The following is a 22,135-nucleotide window of genomic DNA, read 5'->3' on the forward strand; positions in this document are numbered from 1 at the left end:
ATCTCAGACCGTGTGTTTCAGATCCTCACCCCCCACGATCTCAGAAATTGCATTTCAAATGCAAATCCACCACTATGTCAGATAGCGTGAAGCAGATCCTCACCTACCCCCATTCTCAGCCAGTGCATTGTAGACAATCATCCATCACATTCTCAGACAGTGTATTGCAGATTGCCATCCAGCATATTCTGGTACATTGCATCCCAGGTCCTGATCACCCACATTCTCAGTCAATGCATTACAGATCCTCATCCATCACAATCTAAGACATTGCATTGCAGATCTTAAGCCAGCATTTTCTCAGACAGTGCATTGCATTTCCTCATTCACTACAATTTCAGTCAGTGCATTGCATATCCTCGTCCACCACATTCTCAGACAGTGCATTGCAGAACCTAATTAATCGCAACATGCAAAACTAGCATCCTTACGTCACCATTTCCAATTTGTCCATCACCATGAATCTGTACTGATCATTCTTCATCCTTCCGCCAATGGCAACAATTTCTCTGTGCCATAATGTCTAGGACCCGAAGGATTTTTAGCATTCCCTCTCCAAGTAGGGTATTCGTAGCTCCCTCAAACTATGTAGAAAAAAGTAAGTTTGTCATCACCGGAATGATCTTATGAAGCATTTCTGCATCTTTTCTAATGCTTTCCGACCCTCCCTAAAGTTTGTAGCCCAGAAATGAAATGATTATTCCAGATGAGGCCGAAATGAATCATCACATCTTCCCTGCAGTGTACTCTGTGCCTTAGTTATACACCAGAGAACTCCAAACTTTAGCAGCCATTTCGCAACCTGCGCTGTCAAGTACAATGTTTCTTACAAAAGCACCTGAGGTTCGTCAGCTTCTGAAACTCATTCAGAAATGATCCAGTTCTTTATTGTTCCTTTTCCTAGTCCTTCGTTTGCCAGCCTTACCTCACTTAAAAACACTCTCACTTCTAAAGCACAGGGCCTGTTACAAGAATGACTCAAGTTATTTACCAGAGCAGTCAAGTCTGTGAATGAAGTGCAGTGCTGTGGGAATACTGTTCTCTATATTTTTGCTTGTTCCAGGTAAGAGGTTTAATCGATGCCATATCTGCATCAGTGGAGGTTAATAAAAAATATTTACCATGGGTCTACTTTGAGGGAAACTAGGGAGTCTATCCAAAGTTATCCCTTGATCAACATCAAACAATGTAGCTCATCTGGTCATTATCACACGATTTTTGTGCGATTTTACTGCACCCATTATGGCTGCCGCTTTCCTTAAATTGCAACAGTGATGACGTTACACAATGCAAATAAGTGACTGTAACTTGCGTTGAGACATCCGGTAGTTTTGAAAAAAGTACTTATCTACTTTAAATACGCATTTTCTTTACTTCCAACAAAAATGGGCCAACCAATGCTTCCCTCAACTGAATTTCATCTATAACTTTCCGGCCCGTTCTAACAGCTTGTCTGTGTCCGATTTAATTTTAACCTTTCAACATTTTACAATACTTAAAAATTCTGTGTAATTTGAAGAAAAAAATGAAATTGTTCCTCTTACAACCAATTCTCGGTAGATATCATGTATTAACGGGAAATCAGGGTTTCTAGCCACGTGGAATGTTCTGTTCCTCTGGTCTGGAAAAGAAGAAACGTTGAACACGACATCCTGTTCCCTCTCAAAGAGCAATTCCATCTCCAATCAGCCATTTTTCATTTTATTCTACAGGCGCGAACATTTCTGCCAAGCATCTATCGTGACCCTTTGCCAAAGGTCATTTCAAAGTCCATCAAAGCCACATCCACCCCATTACCCTCTTTAACACTCTCACTAACCTCATTAAATTACTCTAGCAAGTCCGTGCAATGCAATTGTCTCTTACCAAATCCGCCCTAGATTGTTAATGAAACCACATTTTTCAACTGGCTCTAACTTCTGCCCCAATGTATATTTTCCAAGGAAACAAAGCTTTCCCAAAGCCAATATTAAACTCACTGGTCTGAATTTACTGCATTTATCCTAACACCATTTATTGAACAAGGGTGTAATATTTGGAAACTTCATTTATCGGCATTGAAGAAGGATGGGGACATTATGACCATTATCTGGTGATTACGGCTCTGACATTGGTCATGCTCCCCGAATACACGTCATCCAATCCATGTGTCCTGTCAAATTCAACATCAGTTGCCCAAGCCAATTCGTCCTCTTTATAAATATCTAGCCACTCCATTTTATTTCATCTGCCTATTCTTTGTCCACCATTGAGGAGCATTTTCTTCCTTGGCAAAAAACGAACTCAAAATGCTGATTCAGCAGCGGAGCCATAACATCAGCCTCTATATGCCTTTTTCCTTCCTGGTGTCGGTTTTGTGCCTATATAAGACTGTAAGATCCCGTTTTATGTTAGTGGGAGTCTCTTATATGGTCTGGATATTGTACATTCATCTTGGATCTCTCTTGCATTATCCAAATTCAGTATCCTATTCATATATATTTATTTCTGCTTCACCTTAATCCCCATCTGTTTAATCACCCAGGGAGCCTTTGAGCTTTTGCATAGTCCTGCACTTGTCTAAGCCAATTTTCCATTATTGTTCCTCAGTCATTTTCAGAGCCTGCACGTCACGAACATCATTTATTGCAATGTACGTTCACACAGCTGAACAGTAAATATAAGTGAGGCCATTATACAACCCCGGTTGTGCTTATCCTGAATAACACCACATTATTTCCTCCGTTATTGCAATCTTTCTTTTCTACTTTTCTGTGCAGTTTGGTTTTTCTCTCTAACAATATCTGCCCATTCCCAAATCCCTGACAAATTCGTTCTGTACTGTCCAACCAATAAACCAGACGGACATTGCCCCCGGACTTTTTTTCATGTGAAACAACGTGAAAACATCCATTGGTCCTTTCTTCACAGAACTGAGTCTACGAGTCCATGAGAACAGGTCACAAAGTCACATGAGCTTCATTAGGACTCTCGTGCACCATTTATCTGGCGACATGTTCATCAGTTCTATCGCTCGTACGTTGTGCTGGGATATTTCAATACTATCAGGATATTACTCCGTTGATGGCAATTTACTAGATTGTTTGCAACATCCTTAAAAATCATCTGCAGGACTACACCCCTCTTCCTGCCTCTGAAATTGTTCCACTAACGGAGCACGAATGCTGACTGCTCACCCTCCCGCATCAGCGTGCTCAGCAGGGTCGCAGTGATCTGCCTCACCTTGGCACTAGGGTCAGAACATTTAGGTGAATAATCATTGCCCCGGTTATATTGAATCAAATGTGCATTATTTGTTTGAATGTTACCCCTTGCTCTCAAAGGGTTTCTTCTTGTAGATGAAAGCTGGTCACTGAGATTGACGAATGGGGGAAGCCGCTGTGATGGTCGGGTGGAAATTTACCACAACGGTCGCTGGGGCAGAGTACAGGACAGCCTCTGGGACCTCAGTGATGCTACCGTGGTCTGCAAGCAACTAGGATGTGGTGTCGCAATTGCCGCTTATACCTTTGCAAATTATGGAGAGAGTGAAGGGCCTGTGTGGGTGAATGATGTCCAGTGTGGAGGAAACGAATCGCATCTCCGCAACTGCAGCTCATTTGCAATGAACTCTTCTCTCAATGAAAGTGTCGGCGTCGGGGTTCTGTGTTCAGGTGAATAAATAGTTCAATTTTACCGGAACATAAATAGAAATATCTAATAAGGAGGGAGGTGTGAATATACGCCACTTGTTTCTAGAGTTCTTTTAAGCTAGCTGCTTAGCACTGGAGGGTAAATGTTCTGTGGAGAGACTGGGCACGCACAGAACTGATCAACAAGCAGCACATGCATTTTTGCTGTGCATTTATTAACGACGGAATTCTAAATTTTCTCTCAAACAGGAAATTCTGACAGCACTTCTGTTAGTGCGGGGCGGTGGGGGGAGTTGTGAGGGGGCGGGGCGGTGGTGTTGGGAGGGGCCTTACAGCTTGGTGCGAAATTGTGTGTTAATTTAACAACGTTTTCATAGAATTGCCGTTCACATACTCGTCAGAGCGACAGGCCGCTCATGGGAGTTCTGCATTATTCAATCCATGAAAAAACGATGCACTTACAGGCCTTTCAGCAGCAGAAGGCTGAGCTTCTATGAAATGTCTTTCTTAAAAGTCACTTGGTTTCTTTTTCCACTGAAGCTGCCAGATCCCCTGAGGAATTGCAGCATTTTTTTTTCAATATAATCAAAATAAAAAAGCGAGATAATCAGAACTGGACTGAAATAAGTTTTCGAGATGCGTGCAGGGGAAAGAAAAAGCTGTGTACAATTGACGTTCATAAGTAGTTTGGGTGGAACGATGAATACAATAAAGTTCAGTTCAGGTTGAAACAGGGCACACAGCATTGAGCACACAATACGTGAACTGCAAGCCAAAATATCGATGGAGTCAGGTGTAGGAATATTTGAAATCTTTGTGCACTCCACATTATAAATTTCAAGTAATTAGAGATACATGGTCTCAACTATAGAAACAGTTACCTGTCATTTTCAAGTGATTTGTTTTATTACTTTTGCTGGAAAATATCCAATAGTTTCAATTTGTGTTACGACATAAATGCGTAATTGAATCCTCTTAATAAAGATTGTCTTCTTTGGATCAGAGCACAAACAGTTAAGGCTGTCAGACGGTGGAAGCCCATGTGCAGGCCGAGTGGAGATTTATTACAACGGGACCTGGGGCTCAGTTTGTGATGATTCCTGGGATCTGACAGACGCTGGCGTAGTTTGCAAACAGCTGCATTGTGGAAAGGCATTGGACGTGACACTTCCTGCCTCTTGCGGACCAGGCTCAGGTCCAGTTTGGCTGGAAGGCTTGGAGTGTTCAGGGGAGGAATCATATCTCTGGCAATGTCCCTCTGAATATTGGGGTGCCCACGACTGTTCTCATAAAGAAGATGTGAAGATCATGTGCTCAGGTAAGGGTGACCTAAATGCACTTATTTCCTTTATACGAGAAGATTCAGACAGATGGTATTTTATTGAATGGCCCAGAAACTGTAAATCAACTGCACATTCTGCTCAATGCGTCTGACTGCTGCTTATTCTGCTCATAATCTTACATCATTTCATTTGGCCTGAGCTGTATTGCACTCTGTATTTTCCCCTCGTGCCTTTATCAAGCGTCACATTCAAGGCATCACCACAATTCGCCCCACTAAAAGTACATGTTCCATCTTCCACATTCTCCTTCTATCTGGGTAATAGAAAGTGAAACAGAAATGCTCCTAAATCCCAATTTGTTTGGCTCTTGTGTTTCTTTGTCCGAAAAAAATCACGACTTTATTCTAATCAGCATTGAAATAATTTCAGCATTGACACGCCTATCCTGCTGACTTTGACCGTCTTCCTGCAGTTATTAGAGCCTGTCTCGGTATTAACTGCATTTTGAACATTTACTTCAATTCCAAATACCAAATCTAATATGTTAATCTGAAACAGATGTGACCCCCAGCAATAATCCATGTGCACAGCACGCCCCAACTTCTGCTATTCTATATGAAATCCTGCGTTGTTGCTTGTTGGCTCTTCTTTTAATACTTTGCCGGTAATTTCATTTCCCTGATCTCAGCCTTAGTGCAGCCGTTTGAAAACGTTTTCAAAGTTATTGTTTTCAAAATCCATGTGGATTACATGGACATTATTATCTCCAGATAATCTTTCTGAAACTTCTTCAAGTAATTCAATGAATTGGAAGATCTATAGTTCGTTTTTTTTTGAAATCTGTGATTATCATTGATTATATAATTGGATTGTACATGTATCACTGTTACATTTCTGGAATAATTATCTCTGTTCAGTGAACACCTCTGGCACAGCATGGGTTGAGGGGGCACTGTTGACTTGATTCGATTTATCACTGGAAACATCTGGAGATTTCTTATTTCGTTGATAGAGCACAAGGAGCTGCGGCTGGTGAAAGGAAAGCATCGCTGTGAGGGGAGAATTGAAGTGTTCTACAATGGTACCTGGGGAACAGTGTGCTCGGAAACACTGGATCGCCAAGATGCTGAGGTGATCTGTAAACAGTTACAGTGCGGCCCTCTCGTTTCTATTGAGTATAGCTCTAGGACATTCGGAGAAGGTTCAGGACGGATTTGGCTCGATGAAATAGAATGTATTTCACACGAGTCGACCATTTGGCAGTGTCAGACAGACCCGTGGGGACAACACAACTGTAATCACAGAGAAGATGCAGGAGTTTCATGTTCAGGTAACAAAACAAACCTTCCAATGTGCGAGTGTTATTTCATTTATTGATGTCCAAATGAGTCAGCACGTTTCCTTCCTCAACAGAAAGAAAGATAACGAAGGGCCAGCCCAAAAGTGAAAAGGATTGTGGTCGAGAATCAGGTGATTGCTCCACTTTAATAGATCAATTATCTGAGTTGTTTACCTGTATTTTTGTGCAGAAATAATAGTGATTGATTATCTTTGACAGATTCAGATGTAGGTTTGCGCCTGATTGGAGGTAACACCAACTGCTCCGGGCGAGTGGAGATAATGTGCAAAAACAACTGGAGCACAGTGTGTGATGACTCTTGGGATATGGCCGATGCCAATGTTGTCTGCAGACAGCTGCATTGTGGCTCTGCTCTATTGGCCACAGGAGGGGCTGCATTTGGACAGGGTGAAGGTGACATGTGGTTTGATGAGGTGAGGTGTACCGGAAGCGAATCCTTTCTCTCTGATTGTCCTTCCTTAGCATCTGCTCAATCTGACTGTGATCACAAGGAGGACGCCAGTGTGATTTGTTCCGGTAAGGGTAGTGCAGAATGGTGCGGGTTGGGGTCGGGAGATTGGCGGTTGGTGATTGTTTGCTGAATACGTCTCATGAATTCGTAAATGATGAAAAACATTCTAAATTAAAGTTCTATATTTTTTGCATAATAACCCATAGGTCCAGAACTGTCATCGGCTGCTTTTCCGCCCACACCCGCAGGTTGGTCTTATGAATAATGAGTATTCCTGTCAAGGCTAATGTCCAGAATGATCTGATATAATTGGCATTTGCTTGTTTTTATTAAAAAAATTCTGAAGTTAATCTTAGTGTTTCAGAATGTTGGACCGTTTAACAATACAAGGCATCCTGTGTCCTAGTTGAATCTTTCTTTAACATTTCATTAAGAACATGAAGACAATATCACTTCCATCCCTCTTGTGATTGGTATAACAATCAGTATCCTGTTGATCTGTGAGTTCATCGCACTAATTGTGGTAATGCGGAGGCAATCATCAAGGAAAGGTGAGGACAAATATTACCACTCACTTCACATTAAATCTCGGATATTTTTATTTTTTATTTCAATTCATGAATGATATCTGAGACTCTCTGGCAGCCCTGCATTCATTGGCCATCCAAAATTACCCTTGAGAAAGTAGTGATGATATGACTTCTTGAACCATTGCAGTCCATGTTGCGTAGGTACACCACAGTACTTTTATGGAGGGTTTTTAAGGATTTGACCCAGCGACTGTGTAGGAACTGTGACAAATATCCAAATAACAATAGTGACAGGCTTGGAGGGTGACTTCCAGGAAGTGGTTTTCCCATATCTCTGCTTCCCTTGTCGTTCCCCTTGGTTGTTTATGTGGTTTTGGAAGGTCCTACCTAAGTAGCCTTACTGGATTCTTCAAGTGCAGCTTATAAACAGTACACATTGCTGCCACTGTAAGTGGATGATGAATGGAGTGATTGGTTGTGGATATGCTGCCAAAAAAGCAGAAAGCTTTATTCTGGATGGCGGCAAACCTCTAGAATTTTGTTGTAGCTGCACTCAAACAGGCAAGTGGAGAATATTCAGGAACACTCCTGATTGTCCTTTGCAGATGATGGAAAGGATTTGCCTAGTCTGGTGTTGAGTTCCTCAGAAGGGTTCCTTGTCTCTGACCTGCTTTTGTCACCGCATCATTCATATCACAAGCCCAGTTCAGTTTCTGGTCAATGGAAATGCCCGGGATGTTGTTAGTGGGGGAATCAGTGATGGCAATGCCACTGAAGGTCAAAGGCTGACAGTTGGATTGCACCTTGTTGTAGATCGTCATTTCCTGGCACTAGTGAGGCACGAATTTTAGTCGCCACTATGAATGTCAGGCCTGGATATGGTCCATGTCTTAATGCATGTGGACATGGCCTGCTGCAGTAGCTGTGGATTCGGGACTGGTAATAAACATTGTGCCATTATCAGCAGAAATCCTCACTTATGACCTTCAGATGAAGATATGGTCATTGATGAAACAGGTGCAGATCGTTCGTCCTAGCACGCTATGCTGAGGAGCTCCTGCATTAATGTCCAACTACTGAAAGATGATTGACCTCCAACAACCACAATTCCCTTGTTCTGTGCTCACTCTGACTTCAAGCAGTGAAGATTTCCCCCCTGAATCCTATTGGCTCCAGTGTTTTTTTTTTCAGGTGCCTTCATGCCTCATACACTGGCGAGAATTCACTTTATTGCCCTTTTCCATTGAATGTCACTTGTCATGTTGGAAACTAATGTTAACCGATTTAACGAGAATTTTCGTTCAAAGTACTTGGTCAAACATTGAAATGTGCCATTTAAATTGAAGAGTCACTTGCCTGTCTACATTCACAGTCCTAATTATTCCATCGCTACTGCGTCTGAAGGTCAATCAATTGTTGTAGCCATAGATCTGAAGGTTATTTGAAGCATTTTAGACTTAGTGCCCAGTCATGATGGTTCCATCATTCGAAGTCTATCCAATCAGTGTCCGTCCACTCCTTGCTTTTCCGTGCCCTGATGCCCATTCTCGAGCTCCATGGCCAGAATCGATCCACAATTTTGAGATGTGAGACTTTGATAGGATTTTCGGCACCAATTTTTAAATATTGTGTACACTGACATGAGTAACTACTCTGATCTGAACAACCATCACACTCCTTTTTGATGCGCACAGCAAATTAATTTTAATGGTGATGCGATACATAAAAGAAACGTCAGCTCCTCACTCGTCTTTCCAACCTGATGCTCTCAGCAGAACTCAATCATTTTTCCCCTGCTTCTCTTCAGCTAAAATCCCCTTGGGTCTCACAACAGAGTTTTCAGCTGAAATTCATTCCTCCCAGAAATGGCTTGTTTCGTCTTTTCCGACCTTAATTAAATTTCCCCTAGTCTGATGGAGTTGAACATGCTTCCATGCGGTTACCCACACATGCACACGCCCACACAGACACAGCCCCATGTACATAACGTCTCTCTCTCTCTGTCTCTCATTTTATCTCTCTCACACACACATTTGGATACTCACTCTCTCGTAAAATGAAACGTACTTAACAAAAGATCATTCAAAGCCAGCTCACTGACTTTTTGCACTCACATTCGCCATCTGTTTTGTGTTATAATTTGCAAACATTTTAATATTCAGCAAAGTAAAATGCAACAAAATGTTAATCCCTCCGCATTGTCTCCATCAGGTTTTGCCACTGGCATTTGGGGTTCACCAATTGATTTGTACCAAGCAATTTACGAAGAAATTGAAAATATACCACCTGTCAAGGATCCAGCTCTGACCCGTGGCTCAGGTTTGTAACTTCCATTGCAAAGCCAATGCGCACTGGGGAACTCCATTTCCGTTTACCCCCATTAAAAGTCAGGGCAATGAATGGGCCCAACAGGCATTCCACTCACTTTACTCATGTGAAAGTTTCCTATCTCCGTGTACTTTTGTTATGTGAGAAGAGTAATGAGCTTCTCAAATTTCCCAAAATTCTGTGTTACTCAAAGTGTGTTTTGCTGTTTGGCGGAAAACAGCGAGCAGATCAGTGTTTCCAACTTCCCAAGGGACTGCTCACTGCCTCCATTAGGTATCTGACTGACAAAATTATGCAAAGAGAGGATTATTGAACAGAAAACGCAATCCACTCTCATCAACTATGATAGCCTACAGGGCCGCTGATCTCAGGGGCTGAGAATCATATTCGGGTATCATTTATCCAACATTGTGAATATCTATAATGAAAAGAAAAACACATTCAAACTACTTTCAACTGAATCCACGGGAACATACTTCAATAACTAATAAGAATATGCTAAACACTGGGGCAAACCATTGGGAAGAAGAGCACACGGCAAAAAAAGAAATAACGATAAATTAGGGAAGAATAACAATGATGGGATGTATAGTGGTGGCACGCAGGATAAGGGAGAACGTGAAGAAAGATGAAAAATGTAGTTATGGTGATAATAATGACTAGTCAATGAAATGCTCGTGGATTTTCTAGCAAATTAGTAGAATATTTAACGGTACAAAGTAAGGGTAGGTCAATATGGCATGACAGTGATCCAAAAAGGAACTGAAAGAATAAGAGCAGCATTCATGAAATATCAGAAATATTAATCAACAACATTATTTTAGTATTCACCAGGGGTAAGAGGGCATGACTTTGGAAAATTAGGTTAGGAGTGACAACATTTCATTTAAAATCAATTTAAAAAGAAAGTAAAAAGAAAATCTTACCAAAAAAAGCATGGGTCAGAACAGTTTGCATCCATTAATTATGGAAAAAAATATAAGATAGCAGAGGCACATTTACATTGATTAAACAATTCATTTCAAGCGGTGGTAGTGCCACGATCCTGGCAGATAACTAAAATTAAATGTGCAATTAAATATGGAGAAGAAAAATGTCCAGGGACAAAGGATCCGCTGCCTGAACGTTGGTGGGAGGAAAACTTATTAAATTGATACAAAGGACTAAAAGGGTACAAATTAGCATCAAACAACCAAAATAGCAGCCAGCAAATACTCGATAATGGGAACTCTCACTTTAGGAACATCAGCAAAATGTTCAAAAAGGTAACAGCATAGATAAGGTTAGCAGTGAGGACATACATTCTGTGGATTTGATAAGTAATTTTTGGAACTGTGCACTTCATATACCGATGGATAAGACAAGTGCTTACATCTCAGCTAATGCCCAGTGGATGTCAATCTTGCTTCTGAGTCAATATCTTCCGGCATCCAGTTCAACTCCAGTACTTGCTCAGAAATATCAAGGAGACACGGTGGAGCAGAAATGAGCAGCCGATGCGCTCTTGGCAGTGTTCTCTTTCAGAGTCATTGTTTAAGTGGTGACCAAAATATCTTCTCCTGGAAAATTTAGACATGCCCTTGGTATACTGACAAATATGCATATCTTGAGCAAAATCACAAAGTCAGATTATCTGCTAATTAGTACATCGCTGTGGTTGCCCGTGGAAAGAATTTTTGTTTACAAATTGTCTGCCACGTTCCCCATATTTCAATAGTGACGATACATCACAAGTATCCATTAGCTGCAAACAACGTTGGACATATGGTGATCATGAAAAGCACTGTTTGCTCTTATTCATTACATTTACATGGAGCCAAGTGACACCTATGGGAATGAATAGCCTGCTGCCTGCAAGACAAGAAACAGAGTGTGGTATACAAGGTAGTTATGTAGGGGGAGGAAAGTGGGGATGGGTATTTAAAACACATCTCTGCTGGAATTACTGTTGTTACAAATTAATCTGAACGATTTAGATTTTGGATAAAAACAATGTTTTTTTCTAAATTTATCTATTGACCAAATTGTGGTGGGCTGGGGGCAGTGAAAGCATTTTAAAAACAGACATTAATAAATTTGCGACAAAGAACATAAGATTGGCAAATGAATCCCTACATAGTAATTATGGGGAATTTCAATCTAGTATAAAAAGTAAGAATTAATTTTCGGTCTGTAACAATGAATCGGAATTCAATATTAAAATCGTGGAATGCAGGAGTTCAGGGAAACGAATAAAGAAAGAAAATCGATGCAGAATGATCAGGTTGTAAGAAACCAAAACAAACACTAATTTATTTCTGGAAATTTGTGCTTAAATAACAATATTATTCTGTTGGACCTCGATCGAACATTAGTTAGAGGGAATTTGGATTATAATTTAGGGTTCTGATCAGCATATTATTATAAGATATAGAGGAGTATTTGATGAGGCTCGAAGCACTTTACAAGAACGAGAAACGAGTCATGAGCAAAAGGAATCCAAAAATGCTGAAAATAAGGATCATAAAATTCTTGGTCTCTTTTTGGTTCCATTGCCCATGAGTTCCTTTCTCCTCCGTCAAACGGGGCGGAATTAACGTCTCTGAAAATGAAAGGGAAGGGGAGTTTTGGGCAGGGGATTATTTATTTTAACCTCTACTCCAAAGGTCCGAACACTTCTTTACCGTGTGCAGACTATAATGATATAAATAAATACTCCAAGAACCAAAATATTTTGCCCCTTTCTTTAACAGTTTCTGCTTCCATTGTTTCGCTCAATGATATCGAATATTACACCAGCCACACATTGGATTTCAAAAGTCTTGGATCGCCAAATCCTGACGAGAATTCATCCAGTATTCAGGGTGGGTAAAGTTTTACTTCCGACCATCTGGTTTTCATCCTTCACACTCAGTAATATCAACAATCGAATATGAAGTATTAAAAAGAACAAAAACACCATTCAGTTGCACGGACGATGATGTCAGCTACTACAGTGACTTTAGATAAAAACGCTTCCGCAATACTTTCAGGCTGATACAATATCATATCAAGATCATGTGATTGTACTCAATAATATAATGGAGTGAAATGCTTTCATTTAGAGTACATATCATATTATTAGTTTCATCACGAGGCCCAGTTACCTGTGAAATGTGAAATGCGCATGCAGGCTTTCGAGATCATTGGGTCAGTGAGACACGTGACATCAAAACATAAAATAATAATACTGTGACGCGAATTGTTCCAAAAAATATCCACACATTAAACTCCCTCCCCTGTTAGTGCAACAGAACCACTGTTCTCTCCTCGGAATGTTTTGTTGACAAGTCTCAATGTTATTCTAACTGTTCATTGTTAGCAATTAATCTCAATGAAAGTCGTTTGTTCCTCCCAGCTCTCCGTGATTACGACGATGCTGAGACTACAGACAATGATCCTAAGGGCGATGACTTGCTGCTGGACCGTGTTCATGATGATTTCGTCACACGGGAAAGTGCCGGCGGTGATATGTGAACTCTGGGTGAAATAGAGATTTATTTATCTTCTCAGACTGTCTCTCTGTATTGTTGGTGACTTTCTTGCTCACTGCTTATATCGGTTCTGAAATGCTTGATAGTCCATTTGATGATCTGCGGAGTCTCTCACTAATGGAACATGCGCTGCTTGAATGGTTGGGTGGACAGGTTGTTCGAAGTGTTGTGCGCTCCATCCATCATCTCGACTTAGTTTATGCACGATTGTGTTTGCTGGATTGCGGCCAACCGCGTTCTCAGATAAGTCGCGGGGTTAGCTGAGTGTCTTCAGGGATGCGTTGGAAAAATCCCTGAATTGAATTTCCTCCTCCTTCTGGGAGAAATCTGCCTCCTGCATCTCCCGCCACTGACTTCGGAGTAGATGATTACTTGTGATTATTCCTTCCATCACCTGCTCACATTTGCTCAATGAACTGGATCTCTTTAAAAGTCCGTTCATACTGGCGATTGAACAAAGCTTTGTTAGGAGTATCCTCCTCTTGAGCTGATACCATTTATTTCATGAATTTGTTGGATATGGGCGACACTGGCGTGGCCAGCATTTATTGCCCGAACACAATTGTCTTTGCGAAGGTGGTCGTGAGCTGCATTCTTGTAGCTTTGTAGCCCCTCTATTGTAGGTACCCGCGCAAAGCTTTTGAGCACAGCTTTCCAGGATTCTGAGCCAGTGACACTGAATTAAAGGCAATAAATTTCCAAGTCAGAAAGGCTTGTGGCTTGGAGGGACATTCCAAATGTCGGTGATCTCATGTATGCTATGCCCGTGTCCCACTAAATGGCCCTGGTCCAGCGCTCAGATGGTGCTGCCACAGGGGAGTTAGTGAGATTCTGCAGTACCTCCTACAGATGGTGCACACTGATGCTACTGTTCTTCGATGTGATGGGAGTGAATGTTTGTGGAAGGGCTAGCCATCAAGCACAGTTCCTAGTTCTGTATGTTGATGAGCTTCTTGGGTGTTGTTAGTCGTGCAATCGTCCACTCAAGTGATGAGTTTTCCATGAGGCTCCTGACTTGTGCCTTGTCGATTATGTACAGGTTCTGTGAAGTCAGGAGTTGAGTTGCTCACCTCAGGGTTCCGAGAATCTGACATGCTCTTGTAGTCATAGTGTTTACCTGGCTATTCCAGTTCAATTGATGGTCAATTGTAAGCCCCAAGATTTTGATAGCGGGGGATTCAGAGATGACCATGCCATTAAATGTCAAGGTTAGATTCTCCCTTATGGGAGATGGTAATTGTCTGGCACCTTAGTGGAGTGAATGCTACTTGTCACATGTCAGCACAAGAGTGGATATTTTCAAAATTGTGCAGTATTTAGTCAAGGACAATTTCAGAACCTGATCTGTTGTGAATGGTGATGATCATGGTGCAATCAACAGCGAACATTCCCTATTCTCAGCTTCTGATGAAAGGAAGGTCATCATGAAGCAGCTGAAGATGACTGGGCCGAGGGCACTAATCCGAGGATCTCCTGCAGTGGTGCCCCATAACTGAGATCCATGGCCTCCAAAATCCACAGCCATTTTCCTGTGTGGTATATATTACTCCAAGCAACGGCAAGTTTTTTTTTTCATTCCCATGGATCCCAAAGACTCCAGTTTCACTCGGGCTACTTGAAGCCACGCTGCGGTCACATAACGCCTTGATGTCAAAGGCAGTCACTGACCCCTCACCTTGGCAGTTCAGGTTTGTTGTCCATGTTTGATCCAAGGCTGAAAATAATAATGAACCCATACTGATCGACACTGAGCAGGAGATTGTTAAGCATGAGTCGCTTCTGATTTTACTGATGATGGAGAGTAGACTGATTGGGATCGAGTTGGCTTTAGTCATTAATAAAATTAATGCTGTTTGCTGTGATTTTCTCACTTGTTCAGACCCCTAGCAGGAATACGTCGAGTGCTCAACATGAAACATCAGGCTTTGCAGGACGTCGTCTGTTGCGTCCCAGCAGCACAACACAGCCCAGGCAAAAATAAACATCATTTCTCTTTCACTGATAAATAAATAAATTCTAACTTCTTCATGGTGCTGTCCCACCCCCACACACATGCTTACTCCCTTGTGCACAAACACACCAGACACCGGAAATGCAGCCGCTCTCAGCCCATTATCAACCAATAATATATTCATCCTAAGTGCATAACACTCAGGTTATTTTTGATTACGCCTTATCGGTTCCTCCCATTCCTGATATGTATGACAATGTCCTCTGTGAAACATTCACAAACCCACCCAATCTGTCCCCAGAAAGCAGTGAGGGTATTGCTCAAACTTTACAACATATACATTAAACTGGGAAAGCAATGCTTTATTACCGGCTACAAGCTTGTTCCGCATAGTTGGGGTCTATGCAGCCCTCTCTGGTCTTTACCATATCATTACATGGAGTTGTTCCGATGCTTTTAATGATGCTGAAATTATCAATGACAATTTGCTGTTTTTTATTTTCAATTCAACAAATAACAAAAAAAAAACTATTTAATTTGGAAATAGTCCGAAGAATAAAATGAATGCATCATTTTCATTTAGATGATGGTGGAAATAGTTGCAACCCTCTCTCTAAAGCAATATTATTTTAACCCATCTTTCAGGTAAAATACATCGATAAATCGAGGATCCGACGCCCCACGCATGTGACTAACTGTGTAATATCTGAGGGAACGCCCTTAAGTTTTTAATAAATATATCCATCTGGAAGATGCTTAACTTTCCGACATGAAAAAGCTTTGAGAAAAAAAAAAGCAAACATTACCTTGTGTGGAGACATCTAGATTCGTTTCTTAAATCTATAAATTATCTTAAAAAGTATGAATACTGTCTAATCAGAATTGTAGGACAAAGGTTTTTTTTTCGTGCATTTTCATGTATGTAATAAAACTGTACCACACCCCGCTGTATCGACAATACAACCCATCAAGAGAATTGAAGAACCGATGACTATCATTAAAAGTTATTTTCAGCTCCATTTTGTAATAGTTTTTTCTTTCCAAATGCCTTACAAATGAAGGGTTGGAACAGGGAAATAAATGAAATATCTGTTTTACATCCATTTGGTGTGCTTTCTCTCTAGACTGCCACATACGTGGGACACAGAGAGCTGCATTCTCATAGCAGCTCAAAACAGCACGATGTTGCTTGACAGCACAACATATAACTCTCGGGTTATTGAGTCTGGAGGGAGGAAAACATTCAGAATTCAATATGTCTCCAATACTTTACTTTTGTAAAATAACTGCTTAGTTATCCATCATTGGAGCTCAGATCTAACTGACTCAGGAGAAACAATTCACCGTGCACTATCCCCCAGCAGCTCTTATTTTAGTTCCATGAGGTTGGCGATTGTATCAGGCATGACCACATGCAGAGGGCCACCATTATAACAAATACCGCACAAAATAGAGAAAAAATGTTCAAATAATGACATAACATAGACTGTTAGAGAAACAGTGCTTATGTTTCCTGTCTGTGAAAGGGTCATGGGCCGGATTGATTAAGTAAACCCTCAGCTCTAGCACTCTGTGTTCTGTCCCTGTGAACTTGCTGTGCTGTGTGCGCTCAGGGCCAAAATTCTTCCTTCTCTGAAAGGCTGGTGGAAAAATAATCACACTTGATGTTTGTCGCCAATCTTCCAGCTGGTGGAACCGAATCACCAGCTGTTTGGAATTTCGTCCTGTCTTCACCTGGAGCGAGACACCAACAGTTGACATCAAGACATCCTTCCCCAGACACTCTCGGGACACCATGGATGCTGGAGTTATGCACACAGGAAACTAATTCCCCCTCACACCACACTCTACTCGAGCATATTCTACATCCTTCTGAATTCCCATAACACTCAAGACACTCAAGAACATCCAGTACAAAGCCACCCGCTTGATTGCCACACCACCTGCCATCTACGGCCTTAAATAAATCATTCCCTCTCCCTTTGACAGTGGTAGCAGTGTGTACCATTTCAAAGATACACTGCAAATTCTGAGTAAGATTATTTTGGCAAAAACTTCCACACACACGAGCTCTGCAACATAGAAGGACAAGGGCAGCAGGCACATGGAAGTGATGCTACCTGCAATTTCCCATCCAAGTCTCACACACCGTATGGACTGGAAGTATATTGTCGTTCTTTTACTGCCGATGCGCAAAAATCCTGGAAATCCCACCGAACCACACAGAGAATGTATCTACACCACAGGAATTTGGCTCCCACCATAAATATCAGGGCAATTGGCAATGGGCAGGGTATAGTGGCCTAGCTAGTTATGCAACATCACACAAATGCCTTTATAAAAATGGTGTAGCTGTCCGACACATCATTCCCACTTCTTGCTATCACTAATATTTTGAAAGTCATTTACAATTCTCTTCAGACTATACGCAACATGTTTAACCATTTCCAGTATCCTGGCCTTCACTAATTCTGTTTCACAATGGACGTCCAGTTCCCCTATAGCAACTAGGACATACCACTACATCTGTATCACCGTTCCTTCCATGTTGATGGAAGGGTCCTGGAATTCCCTTCTTTACAACTCTATAATTAAAGGGCAATTAGGAATCAGCAACAAAATCTGAATTTACCACCGACTCCCGCATACCACGAAAGAATAAAAACGTGATGCATCCTTCCCTCAGCAGAACAGCCAATCCCCATAGAACTCTATCTTCACTAGGTCTCCCAATCCCTGTAAGCCTCATGCATCGCGACAACATTCAGTCCCCCTGCAAATCCATTCATCAGCAGGGCATCCAGTTCTTCTACACACACATACCTCAGCAATACAACTGGTCCCTCTGAACATACATTGTTCAACAAGACATCCAGTTTCACTATGCCAACATCCCTCACAACGACATTCAGTCCTTCTATAACTCCATCACTCGCCACGTCTTGCAGTTCCCTCTGCATAACAGACCCTCAATGGATATCTTGTTCCTCTTCACCTAAATGCCGCAGCAGGAAATAAAATTCCTCCACATCTCCATCCCTCTCTAGGGCACACAATCTTTCCACCTTTCCATGCCTCAAGAGGAAATTCAATCCCTCTCCACCTTCGTCTACCAACAGGGTATTCATAACCTCTACCCCTTCATCTTCACCAGGAAAACCAATCTCTCTTCACCTCCATCCCGCAATATGACTGGCAGTCACTCCTCAGCTCCATTCATCACAGGGTATGCAGTTATTCTGCGCATCGGACACTCAACAACATACATTTTCCATCTACACATTCATCCCTCAGCCTGGCACACAGTAAGACTGCATTCCCATTACTCAGCCGGACATCCAGCTTGTCCAGGCCACCTCACTCACCCCTGGCATCTGGTACCTCTACATTTCTCCTTCCGCGGACATCCAGTCCTTCTACACTTTCATCCCTCACCAGTGAGGTTAAGCGACTATGATATGGTGGAGTTCTTCATGAGGACAGAGAGTGATGCATTCGGTTCTGAAACAAGGGTCCTGAAATGTAATGGAGAAGGCTGCGATGGTTTGGGGTGTGGCCTGCCTGTGCTGGATTTGAAAACGTTGTTTGGGAGGGATGACGGTGGATGGGCAGTGACGGATATTTGGGAGGCGTTTCTGTGGCTTCAACACTTGTTTGTTCATGTCTGGCGCAAGGGAGAGATAGCAATATTGTCTGATCCATGGCTTACAGGGGAAATTGGGGTTAGTGCTGGATCCAAGGAAGAGGCAGACAAGTTGGAGGGGAAAAAGGGAAAGACATGAGGATTGGGAGCACTTTAGAGTTCATCAGGGGAAGACCAGGGGATTGATTAAGTGGCTTGGGTGGAGTGTAAGAGTAGACTTGTGGGAAAATATCAGCTGACTGTTAACGCTTCTATAGAATGTGAGGAGGGAAGGGTTGGTGGATACATTTGCGGGTCTCCTAGAGTCAGAAACAGGTGATTTATGATTGAGAACGAAGGGGTGGCTGACCAACTAGATGGATACTTTTGTTCTGACTTCACAAAGGAGGACCCGGGTGACGTGCCAGAAATGTTGGGGAGCAGGGTGAAGAGTGAAAGGGAGGAGCTGTAAGGGACCAGTATGGGCACAGAAATGGTGTTGGAGGGATTGATGGGATTGATGGCCGGTGGAATCCTGGGGCCTGATTTTCTACGTCCCAGTGTACTTGGGGAGGTCGCCCTTTAAGTGGTGGATGCACTGGTGGTCATATTCCGAGATTTTATAGAGTCAGGTAAAGTTCCTGTGGGTTGGAGTTTAACTAATGGAACGACATAATTTGGAAGGGGAGTTAGAGTGAAGGCAGGGAGTTGTTGACCAGTCGGGCTGACATCGGTGGTGTGGAGAATTCAGGAGTTGAATTTGGAATATTTGGTAGGTGAGCCCTTGGGAAGCAGTGGCAGAATCGGACAGAGTCAGAGATGGACAGGAGACTGGTTGGCAGGCAAGAATTAGGGAGCGGTCATGAGCACGTCTTTTACCGAATGGCAGGCAGTGAATAGAGCAGTGCTGCGGGGGTCGTTGCTGCCAACCAGGTTATTCAGGGTGTGTGTCGATGATTTGGATGAGGGAGCTGGGTGTGGTGTCTCCGAATTTGCAGATGGTATGGTGCTGGTTGGGAGGGTGAGCTTTGTGGAGGATGCGGAGATGCTTCGGTGTGATTTGGACAGGGTGAGTGGGTGGGCAGCTGCACGCCAGAAGCACTGTGCTGGGGATGGATGTGAGTTTGTCCACTCTGGTCGCAGGGATGGGAGGGCAGATCGTTATCTGAATGGCTTTGAATTGAGTGAGGGGAGTGGGCAAAGAGTTATGGGTGTCCTTGTGCACTGGCCGCTGAGGGTAAGCATGCGAGTGCAGTGGTCAATGGGGGAGGCGGATGGTGTGTCGGCCTTCGTAGCTGGAAGATTCGAGTAAAGGAGGGGGGATGTCTTGCTGCAAATATACAGATTATCAAATTTCATATCCGAGTGACACCAACACTGCTCATCATAACAAGGAAAAACAGGAAAGGCACATTCTAGGGAGTTCATTTACACTAGTTTGACCTTCCCGTCTATATCGTCCTGATCCACAAGACACTGAGATTCACTGCTAACTAGCCCGCCAAACTTTGTGTCATACGCAAAATTACTAATCATAGCCCCCGCATAGTCAAATATGTCAATTATATTATTAACAAAAAATGGTGGACTGAGCACAGATCCATCTGGTAAACCACTGGATGCACGGGTCTTCCAGCCTCTAAAGCATCCTTCTGTCATCATGCTCTGCCTCCTTCACCTTAAGCAATTTTGAATTCACCTTATCAAATAACCCTGAATCCCATGTGCATTTGCATTCTTTATAAGTCTCCCAAGTGAGACCTTGTCACAAGCTTTGCTGAAATCCATTTAAGCTACACCAACTGCACCAACATCTACACATCTGGTCACCTCCTCAAAAAACTCAATCAAACTTGTAATGCATGACCTCACTCTGACAAAGCCATGCTGACTATCACTGAGCAAATCTTGCCTTTCCAAGTGGAAAGAGAGACTCTCCTTCAGAACTTTCTCCAAGTTTCCCTATAACTGACCTGAGACTCACTGGACTGTTTTTCCCTGGCTTATATCAGTAATCATGAGGATGTTCAAGGTACAATAAACTGGGAAATACTAATCAGTACTAATGTTGTGTAGGACTATATATATTGGGGTGCATGTAAGATTGTTTCCTGAACTTGCACATTGAAGAACCAACTCGTAAACTGGCAATTTTAGATCTAGTATTGAACAATTAATGGACAGAATTAATAATTTTGTTGCAAACTACCCGTTAGGAAAGAGAGACCATAAATTGCTAAAAAAAAAAAAGTATTGATTCACAACGTGTTTTCGTTCAATGGGACATTCATCTAAAAGGCAAACAAAGGAATATGTAAGGGCAGGATCTTCAAATTGACTTTGTTATTGCAAACCTTCGTTAAAAGGCATGATTGTAGACAGTCAATAGCTAAACCTTAAGGAACGCGTGCATAATTTACAACAAAAATACATTAATTTAACGCAATAAGGCCAAGCAAGGAATGTGTTTCAGCCGTGACTAATTTATTAAATATTGGATTACTTTCGATCAAAGGAAGAAGTGTTCAAATTTGCAAAAAAATAGTATGCCTGAGAATTGGAAGCATTTTAAATTCAGCGAAGATGCATCAAAAAGAGAGACAATCTTCACAGAAACACAGAATACCACAGTGCAGAAGAGGCCATTCGGCCCATCGAATCTGCACTGGCACGTGAGAAACACCTGAATTAATTAAGGGGACAAGAATATAAGGCTAAACTAGCGTCAAACATTAAAATATGGACTGTTAAATATCCTATAGGCAAGCAAAAAGGAAAATACTTGTGAATAAACGTCAAATATGTGCCCATTACCCGGGGATTATTGATAACTTATAATGCAGAATAAGGAAATGGCCGAGAAGCTATACAAATATCTTATGCATGTCCTTATGTTGGAAAATGCTAAAACCTCTCAAAAACACTGGAGGAGCAGGGGGCTACTCTAAGCGAGGAAATTCATGATATTAATATTCGTCTTGAAAATAACACTGGAGAAATTATAGGCCTTTAAATAAGATGGTTCCCTTTGAGGTGAGGTTCTGCATCCAGATAAATTGTAAAATGTAGCTTACAGATAGGAGATGCAATGGCGATCATCGTTCAAATTTGTTAGATTCTGGAATGAGTTCTGCTGATCGGAGTGTGGCGAATGTAACCAAATTATTTATGAAAATTCGGAGAGAGCAAATGGTGAACAAGAGGTGTTAGCCTGACATCAGCAGAAAGGAAAATTCTAGTATTCCTAACGGAGAACGTGAACACTATACACCGAGGAAATAATCGGAGGGTCAGCCCGAGTCAACATGGATTTATAACAGGGAAATTGCGATTAATACATTTGTTGGAATTTTCTGAGAATGTGCTCAAGCAGAACAGTTCACGGTGAAACTCTGCAAGTGGTATGTTTAAAATTTCAGGAGGTTTTAGTAAGATGGTAAGCAAAATTAGAGGCATGAAATTGCGG

At 42.0% G+C, this 22,135-nt stretch overlaps 1 protein-coding gene across 5 annotated transcripts in view; it reads left to right on the forward strand.

The window, feature by feature from the left end:
- The window catches only part of LOC121292446 (deleted in malignant brain tumors 1 protein-like), a 30,070-nt gene extending 14,004 nt beyond the window's left edge, over window positions 1-16,066 (forward strand). The window contains exons 6-16 of one of the 5 annotated variants that reach the window (XM_041214385.1): window positions 3,339-3,653; window positions 4,636-4,950; window positions 5,928-6,245; window positions 6,329-6,385; window positions 6,474-6,791; window positions 6,933-6,974; window positions 7,161-7,277; window positions 9,468-9,575; window positions 12,317-12,427; window positions 12,961-13,086; window positions 15,693-16,066. In XM_041214385.1, coding sequence (XP_041070319.1) covers window positions 3,339-3,653; window positions 4,636-4,950; window positions 5,928-6,245; window positions 6,329-6,385; window positions 6,474-6,791; window positions 6,933-6,974; window positions 7,161-7,277; window positions 9,468-9,575; window positions 12,317-12,427; window positions 12,961-13,079 — 1,820 coding nt within the window. In that variant the 3' untranslated portion in view covers window positions 13,080-13,086; window positions 15,693-16,066. The remainder of the gene's footprint in view (window positions 1-3,338; window positions 3,654-4,635; window positions 4,951-5,927; window positions 6,246-6,328; window positions 6,386-6,473; window positions 6,792-6,932; window positions 6,975-7,160; window positions 7,278-9,467; window positions 9,576-12,316; window positions 12,428-12,960; window positions 13,087-15,692) is intronic. The other 4 variants (XM_041214386.1, XM_041214387.1, XM_041214389.1 and 1 more) reach the window with 4 other exon arrangements.
- The last annotated feature ends 6,069 nt before the right edge of the window (window positions 16,067-22,135 follow it).

Source organism: Carcharodon carcharias, chromosome 20 (genome assembly GCF_017639515.1).
Source record: "Carcharodon carcharias isolate sCarCar2 chromosome 20, sCarCar2.pri, whole genome shotgun sequence".
Classification (NCBI taxonomy): domain Eukaryota; kingdom Metazoa; phylum Chordata; class Chondrichthyes; order Lamniformes; family Lamnidae; genus Carcharodon; species Carcharodon carcharias.